This window comes from Cariama cristata, unplaced genomic scaffold (assembly GCF_000690535.1).
Source record: "Cariama cristata isolate BGI_N322 unplaced genomic scaffold, ASM69053v1 Scaffold46355, whole genome shotgun sequence".
NCBI lineage: Eukaryota > Metazoa > Chordata > Aves > Cariamiformes > Cariamidae > Cariama > Cariama cristata.
The window spans coordinates 1-9,053 of NW_009620090.1; the positions used below are offsets into that span (position 1 = coordinate 1).

Below are 9,053 nucleotides of genomic sequence, written 5' to 3' on the forward strand. Positions count from 1 at the left end.
AATGCCACTCATCACCAGTCTCCACCTGGCCATCAAATCATTGGCCAAAACTCTTGGAGTGCAACCATCCAGTCAATTCCTTATCCACCAAGTGGTCCACCTGTCAAATCCATGTCTCTCCAATTTAGAGACAAGGACATTGTGCGGGACAGTGTCAAATGCTTTGCACAAGTCAAGGTAAATGACACCAGTTGCTCTTCCCTTACCCACCAACACCGTAATCAGCTTATTCTTTCTAATCTAAAAATTACCAAGAATACTCTTGCTCTTGCTCCAAACTGGCTATCCAGAAGCAACTGAAGACATCACGAGATTTGAAAGTTTGAGATCTTTTTTAACAAAATGTTAGGTGTCTGCAAACACTGTTGTCTAAAACAAGGGACAAAAAGTAACCATTTCTGAAGCACTGAATGATCCAACAGCATTCTTCATAAACTATATGGGAAGAACAAATTTAGGTCACTGAAACACTTCTCATAAAAGATTCTGGCTAGATTTAGGCTAGAGAAGTTCTGAATAGATAGGATTATACTGACACCTTATATGGATACTACTCCTGAGGTAGGAGACTAAGAATACACTCAAAAAACTATGCTATCAGCCTCTATAACAGAAAAGCAATACCAAGCATGGAAAATTAAGTACATTTGAAGAAATTCATCTAAAAACTATGTCCAAAGAAACTATTTCTTGGCAGCTTATTTTAGCTTCTTGACTATCATTTGTTATTTTGTGTTTCTTATAAAACTGACTGTAAAAACATTTTTACCAGAAAATTTCCACCATACTGTTCCAGAAGCTGAGGGCTTGGGAAAGGCTACTTTCCAAGCACACGCATGGAACTTATAAATTCACTAAACCCTCACAAGGTTCAAATTCATGAATTTACACAGGATCTATGCCTCTCCAATATATTTTAGCTCCACTTTAGCTCCTCTACTTCTGTCATGACTTTTTCCATTGGCTTGAGAGGTCTGTTGCAATGGAAGAGAGATTTGAAGATGGAGGAAGACTAGTACATATGTAAAATGGGAAAACAGCAAGTATCTGACAAATAATACTCTCTAATTTGGCATAATCCTGCAAATTTGATTTTTTTTTCCTGTTAATAGAGAAAAATCTGCAAAAAGCCTTTCATACATGAGTTTCCATCCTGGACTGGAAAGGGAAGAGGAACAATAGTGCTGCCATACACTGACTAAATTTATCACCTGGAGATCCATCAGATTTGCATCTGAGAGGCAAAAAGGACGATGCGGTCAACAGTCATGGCTGTACTACCATGAGTAGTACAACACTAATAGTAAAAACATTAATTGAGAGCAAGCAGTGCTGTACAAAATAATTTCAGAACAAAGAAACTGAGCAAGCATACACATGTAGTATCAAAGCAGGGACTATTCACTAGAATACCCCATCATTTCAATTAAACCAAAAACATTTTTTATTATTTGTGTAAGCCACATTTTAGTACCAGTATTTTCAGGCATATTTATAACATACAGTAACAAAGTGTGCTAATAGCTATGAAAATAACTATCTTCAGACAGCAGATTGTTACAACCCTGTTGAAAGCATCAATATTTAATGTGTACTTACTCAATTCTTTTCCATCTTCAGGTTTATAAAATATTGTATAGTTACTGATAAATCCATTTCTTTTATCCTTTGAAATCTCCTTCCATTTTATTGTAACTTCATTTTTCCCTGGAATGCCTGTGTCAGCCACAGGTCCTTCTGATGGCTCTACGCAGATGCATAGTAAATTAGAAAAACAGTCTAAGTACTGCAATGTTATGCATCAGTGTTACTTCACAGGTAATAGTAACATTAGGGGCAACAAATGTACAAGGAAATATGCCACCTTAGTGCTCTGATACAGCCCTTAACTTTTCTCACACTCTTTAAAATGTGATTTCTTTTGATAATACTTCCCCTCATCTATTCTGGTATTTGCATAGTTCTCAGTGTTACTGCATCCAAATACCTCGATACCTCATACTGCTATCCTCACATCCTCACAACATCAGAGAGAGATCAAGAGGTAAAATATCCTTATGCACTCATGGGGAACTCAGGTACAAGGTCACTGTGTATGCAGGACGTTTCTGGCTGAGCCAAGATTCAACCGGGGTCTTCAGCACTCCTAGTTTGTGCCCATTACATTAGACAAATTCTTTCTACTTATACAATAAAACCTCACGTGCATCGCTCGTAACTTTGAAGCACAAGTCCTCTGTGCTTCAATTTTAGAACAAGTATTTTCCTTACCATTCTCTGACAACCTTTAGTACTGTGACAGCTCGCTGTAAACAGGAAAGCACTCAAAACAACGTTCTAATTGTGCTAGTAAGTATTACTCAAACATAAAATACTCCGTTACCACCTCCTAGTAATTAATGCTGTTTAGTAATGCATTGTACTACGTGTCCGTGCACACTTACATAGATCTATATACCCATACACACAAACTGACATTTTCACCTGAAATCTTAAAATTACTAGTAAACTACATTCTTACAGCTGGCTGTATAAATCACTGAATTCACATTAAATTTCTTCAAATAAAGAAACCTTCCTCCCCTCCCCCTCCAAAACTATTTCATCCACAGTTTCTATCCCATCAGAAATATCATGGCTTCTCAAGCTTTTCAAATCATCCATTTTATTCTATAAGTAGAATTTCCTCATATATTAGGACTGATAAATGCAGTTAAGCATTAAAATCAAGTCTTTTATATATATATATTTATATATAAATGAGCTGTAACATCTAAGAGATAGCCAGTTTAAAAAACTGTTTCAAAGTTTGTAGGTATATTCTTTCCAAGTGCTTTACATACAGTATGTCAAATTTGCAACAAAAGAGTGGATTCAAGCATCAGTGTACCTGTATCACAAGATACAAATTTTCATTACTGAACAATTCAGTAGCTGACCTACGAACAGAAATCAGGAAGCCCAAATTCTGTTATTTTCAGTATTTACATCTCTCCTTCACTAATACCAGTACCAAATTGCTGAGAGATAATACACCCTGAGAGACAGACTACAACACACCTTTCACAACATTATTAGTTTAAAATACGTACTTTTTTCTTGAACATAAGTTTGTACGGAATATGGAGCTGCTACTTTATTTCCATAGAGAGGATACACTGAGATGTTATAGCATATAAATGGTTTAAAGTTTCCTGTAAAGGAAAAGAAGGAACACTTACATACAATCCTTTACGTGAGATTAATACAATGAAAGTAGAATAAATCACAGTGCAGTTCTAAAGATACTGTTACAGGTCTCTATTTTCTTCAACATTTTAGCAAGTGCAATATATATTTATTGCCTCAAATGCTCATTAGGTCCCTTAACACAATGAATTTTATTTAGCAGTATTCATAGGAGCACTTGATTTCTGACTCATCTTTCACTAGAAATACTTCAAATGGGTGACTATACTTTGGCCTTATACAGCTTCTCTATACGAAGCCACTTACTCATAACAGTTTAAGGTTTTGGAGCAAGTTCTTATTTTCAAATAACCAGCATAACATGATGCTTCCAGGAATATTTTTAATTTCACATATCTTTAAGTTTACTGCTCTGCAGAAGAGAGTTTCATCTCACACAAACAGCTTAAAAGCCACAATGGAGCCCCAGGTCTTTATGTTGATGTTCCAGTTATGCCAACTGCAGATCTGCTTCTAACCAGCTTGACTCAAAAGTTCAATTGTACAAGTGAAATCTCTGCAGTAGAATGTTATATGTTTCAAGACATAGTACAAGCTTCTGGAAATTAAGTTTTGAACTCTGAAGAATCCAGTGACCAACTAATCAATAGGGTGCACACCCCCTACTTACAAGCCACTCTTAGCAACTCTGAGAGGACACATCTGTGGCTTTACACCCCCATAGGATAAAACCAGTGTAAAGGGTTTCGTAGATCATTCCTCCTCAAGCTCTGCAGCTTGCTAAGCAAGAATGATGATCTTAAAGATCATAAAGATAAGAAAGATCACGGCATTATATCAACTCTCTACTCCTTTTTCAGTTGCAACCTAGCAAAAGTTACGATGGCCCACATGTCATTGTTAAAATAATACCACAAAAGAACGCAAGAATCAGGCCTGAATAACAGTAAGTCTGAATTTGCCTTGACATTTCTAATGTGACTTGTGCTTAGGGTAAACAAAGATCTCCTAATAATGCTGAGAAGGAAAGTTGGGGTTTTTATGTATTGTGAACAGCTATAAACAGCATTTACTCCTCACAGTAAATTGCTGAAATAGTGTAATTTTCAGCATAAGACTCAAGACTCGCCCATCTCAGTTCAATGTGTAATAAACTGCTCTTGAATTTTACTTCAAGCAGATTTTTAAGTTGTTTTACTGTAGCACAGAAACAGTATTTAAACCACTGTTGTCTGAGCCAGTTAAACAAATTTCCCAGGCAAGCTAGCTATATTCATCATTAACAAACTGAGAGTTCCTTTCACTTTAGACAATGCAGGGTACTTGTTTTCTGAAAACTTTGGAAATTCTTTTGCCTTGATGTAGGATTCAGAAAGATCCTTATATAAACAAAAACCGCTTTTAAACTTGATAAATTTAATTTCACGAATGGGGGACCAAAGAATTAATAATCCAAAATTCACTTATCACATATATTACATATATTAAACATTGTCACCATTATCCCTGCGTTTGTAAAAAAAAAAAATCCAAATGCCTTTAAACTAAAAAGTGAACAGATCCTCACCTATGTGTCAGTGAATCATAAGGCCACTGCAATCTCTTAGAAATGCCTTAGGTGATAATACAAATGTGATTACGTGATACTTAACAAGCCAGATTGACCAATGACTCCACTTGCTTATTTTAAAGTAGAATTCTCCCTCAAGTCCTCTTTCAGGTTTCTTGCTCTCTCTAACACAAATGAAGGTACATGATCTGTTTCCATCTTCAAATGCATTTTTTTGGTTCTAGATTTCTCTGCTAAAATAGTATACATCTGTCATAGGCCTCCCTACTGGAAGACCCATGGCATAAGATCAAGACACAGTAATGCTTAAACATGAAATCTGTAGCCTAATCCTATATGACAGCAAAAACCATCTTGTCTGTTACGTGAAAATCTGAGAGTGTTAAAATTGCTATTGAATTACATGCAAAGATTTCAATAAAGCATGTTATTTTTTAAAATGGTCTGAGGAAATCTGGGTAAGTTCATCCTTGTTTGTTCTTTCCAGTCTACCTACAAATAAATATACATAAATACATATATATCTGTACATTGTTACAGTTGTAACTGATAAATGAACATACTTCTGTTAGTTTTCCAGTGTGTAGAATTTGATACATATTGCCATGATCTAATAAAAGGATCTATCTCCAGTTCCTCATACCACTCAACTACGTATTTGGTTACTTCTGGTTCAGAGGCTATCCATTCCACAACCAATTCTTCATTTGTTTTAAAGGTCCTCACTGTTTCAATAACCTGAGAAGCTAGAAATTTAACAGAAAATGTCAGCAATTCTGTTTTCATAAAAACTGCAGCAAGAAAACAATTCAATTATAGCAAGTTGAGACTGTGTCTTTAGAAGACTGTGGGACTTAACCAAGGTTAAAAAAAAGTTACTTTCTACCCATGTTCACATGCATGTACTCAAAATACTTTAAAATAAAGCATATAAGAATTGTGACAATAAAAAGGGTTGGGGGAGGATTGAGGAGATGATATTCAAGGAGATTTACACATACAAAATCAAAGATCAGTCTCTCTTTTAGGATCCAGTTTAGGAACCAATTTACTACCTATTTTACAGTAGTGAAGATAAGCAAGTTTTGATTGAGATGACAAAGGCAATAGGAAAAGAGTAAATCAAGTCAACAAGGTCATGGACAGTGAAGCAAAAGTGAACCATCAATCTGCAAAACAGAGGTAATGGAAGTCTGAGTAAAAACCCAACCTAGCAAAGCAGAGGGGAAAAAAAGACCTGGTGAAGTAGAGGGGAAAAAAGATGTATGTAGGGGAAAAAGGATGTCGTGGCATGGAAAAATCAGAAAAACATTTATTGTGGGATACAAAAGTGAATAGACAGGTAGTCAGCAACCTCCAGGACAAGATGACATCACATCTACATATTCAGTTTTCTGATTAGAAGTGGAATTTGATTGAGCAATTCCAGCGGGACGCTTGCACTTATTTCATGAACAACTGATGTAGGAGAAGTGATTCAAGGGTGTCAAATGCAACCTCTCTTCTGGATCACGGGTATGCAGCAGGATGTTGCAATACAAGGCTCACAGAGATATCAGAATTAAACGTAAGAGCCAACGAACACAACTGTTGTGCTAGAGCAGACCAGCTTCCTGACCATGGCAGTGGATGGGATGGGGTACTTTGGGAATGCATATGAAATGAGAATAAACACAATGTTTCTCTCTCTGCTTCCACTGACGCATCTTAGGGACTTCTATTAAATGCATCTTTGAATAATGTTGTTAAATGCACTGCAATAATGCCCTGTGGTAACCAATTTTATGACCTAGTACAGGGATGAGACAGAATTGGGTGGGACTCTAAATTTATTTGGGAGATCCAAGGTTAAAAAAAAAAAACAAAAACAAAACACCCTGAGAAAGTAACAAAATAGAAATTCTAATAAGACATCAAAGTGCTGATACCTTAACAAATATGTCTCAAAAGAAAACCCCAACAATAATAATCTATAACAAAAACATGATGTGTTAGCAAAATATGAAAACCAGATAATACCGTTCTAGTAAAAAGTAATGGACAACACAGCTTTGTGCATAATACAGTTCCATATATACAGATCAATTACAAAAATCCTTAGCACAATTTTGCTTTCCCTATAACAGAACTTAAACAGATGTCAGGAAGATAATTTTTTTGTTAATGAGAAAAATATTGAGAATATTGAGAAACCTTACTTTTTTCATCAGTGGATGGAATCCTCAAAATAGCTTCAGGAGAATTTCCAGCAGAGTTATAGGCAGTAACAGATATTATATACGCCTTTTCATTTAAAAGTAAAGTAATTTTCTTATTGGTAGAGATGTTTGTCATTTTAAGTGCAGCATTGTTTTCTGGAAAATACTGTATTTTGTAGCCTAGAATTCTTCCAGAAGGTGGAAAGCTGTTTAATGGCTATTAAAAAATATGCAGTAGTAAGTGTTTCACAGTGTTATTTGTATAAACAAAAGTATATACTGTATTAAAGAGTCTAGATCAAATTACAAAGTTATTATATTATATTTAGAAAAGCAAGATACTTTCTTTAGTCCCATCTTCAGGACAGTCAGCTACAACAATTTTGTTGAAGGAAATGTTAAAAAGTCAAATACTGAGATTTGAAATGCAAAGAGTCTCTGGTCACTCTACTAGATTATTAAAGTGAATTTAAACACAGCTTTGGTAAGACATATTATTTAAGACTAGTTGTAAGGACTTTCAATCAGATTTTCCAGTGATCTAAACACAATTAAACCCTTTCTTTCTGCACAGATTACAAAACTCTATTCATCTACCATTCAGTAAACAAAAGCCTTTTCAATTCTGCTTTAACTCAGTGAGGTTTTTTCCTGACGACAGCAAAAGTCCCTGGCAGTTATATGTCCTACAACACTAAAATACTTCAATGCAACATCAGCTTCAGGATGCCAATATGATTATCAATTTACAGAAAGAGCGTATACCTTCCACATAAGAAATACAGATCTACTTCCAGCTGAGTGTGAAGACTCAATTACCCTCCACAAATCCACTTTTTCTGAAGGAGCTGTTTAAAGACACAGAAATATCTTGAAATTTGTTGTTATATTAAAAAGATAGTGTAATACGGTAAAAACAATCAAAAGGTTTCAAAAATACAGCCTGAGAGCAACTTATTAAAAAGCCTTCTGTTGTGTAACGTGCATTTTTTCCCTAATTAGTACAGCTTCTCTCTTTCTGTAAGTTTCCTTCTGCTTTATTTCATTCATTAAGTTCTAGAAAAGATTTTCTAGTGTTGTTTTATAATTAGCAATTTAATTTCACTACTTATAATTTGTTTTATTGGACATACTTGCTACACTACATTTCTGCTGCTATCCTACTTAGCAATGTTCAGTCTCCATTTACAGCCTTAGTTTTTCCTGTCTTCTCTGTCTATTCACCCATTTTCTTCCTTAACCCTATGTTATCATCTTCCAAATCTCCTCCACTCCTTGCTCTTGTCTTTCAGTTTTCCTTCTTCTATGTTTAAACAAAATACAGGTGTTCTGTTTAAACAGAATTCTAAAGTCAACAGACTAACACACTGAAAATACAGTTTTCCATTATTAAATCCTAATGCCCCGAAGTATAACCAAAGAAAAACTTACTAAATAGTTAGCCTACCTTTCTCTTCTGTGCTTGCTGTTTTCCCTCTACTCCATTCACTCCAGAATATTGACACAACACTGATACACCGAATGGCAACTGAATATTCTGTGGAGTCCCACAGACCTGTGAGATTACATGATCCTGTTTTATCTGCAGAATTCAGTGGGACAGTGGCAAATTCCTGAAAGTAGACACAGAAACAAAAATCATTTGCTATAAAATTTCATGCAAATATGACTTATTTTTTTTCAAAAAAACACAAGGGATGTAGTTTTCATGTTTTCCACCTCACTCCTCTGAAACTCAAAATTACTTGCTTCATATTTCATTTTTCTGTGTAGCACCTTCATCCTTCCTGTAAAACTCCGATGTTTGAAAAATCTGAGCCAAAACTAGGTCTGCACTGACTGACCTGTGGCTTGAAGTGTATGCACCTCACACGTGACACTACAGCAGCTGTGCTGGCACAGGAGGTGCTGGATGACTGCAGTTCCCACTGGTGGGAAGCAACTGGGTATTGCTAAAGCCAGTGTCACCATTTAAGGCTGGGCTGGCAATTAAAGCAGATGACAGATGCTGTCTATTAACCCCTTCCTTTCCCATACAGGAAAGGAAATGAGAAACGGGAGACAGACTTGGAAAATTAAAACAACTTTAAGAAAAC

General features: G+C 35.6%; 1 protein-coding gene across 1 annotated transcript; it reads right to left on the reverse strand.

Moving 5' to 3' along the window:
* Positions 1-1,599: 1,599 nt before the first annotated feature.
* Positions 1,600-8,570, reverse strand: LOC104155391 (interleukin-31 receptor subunit alpha-like; the record flags this gene model as incomplete). Its single annotated transcript, XM_009701467.1, has 6 exons — positions 1,600-1,746; positions 3,093-3,194; positions 5,323-5,505; positions 6,958-7,174; positions 7,723-7,805; positions 8,405-8,570. Coding segments are annotated over 6 exons (898 nt in total), but the record flags the coding sequence as incomplete, so codon positions are not given.
* Positions 8,571-9,053: the final 483 nt, after the last annotated feature.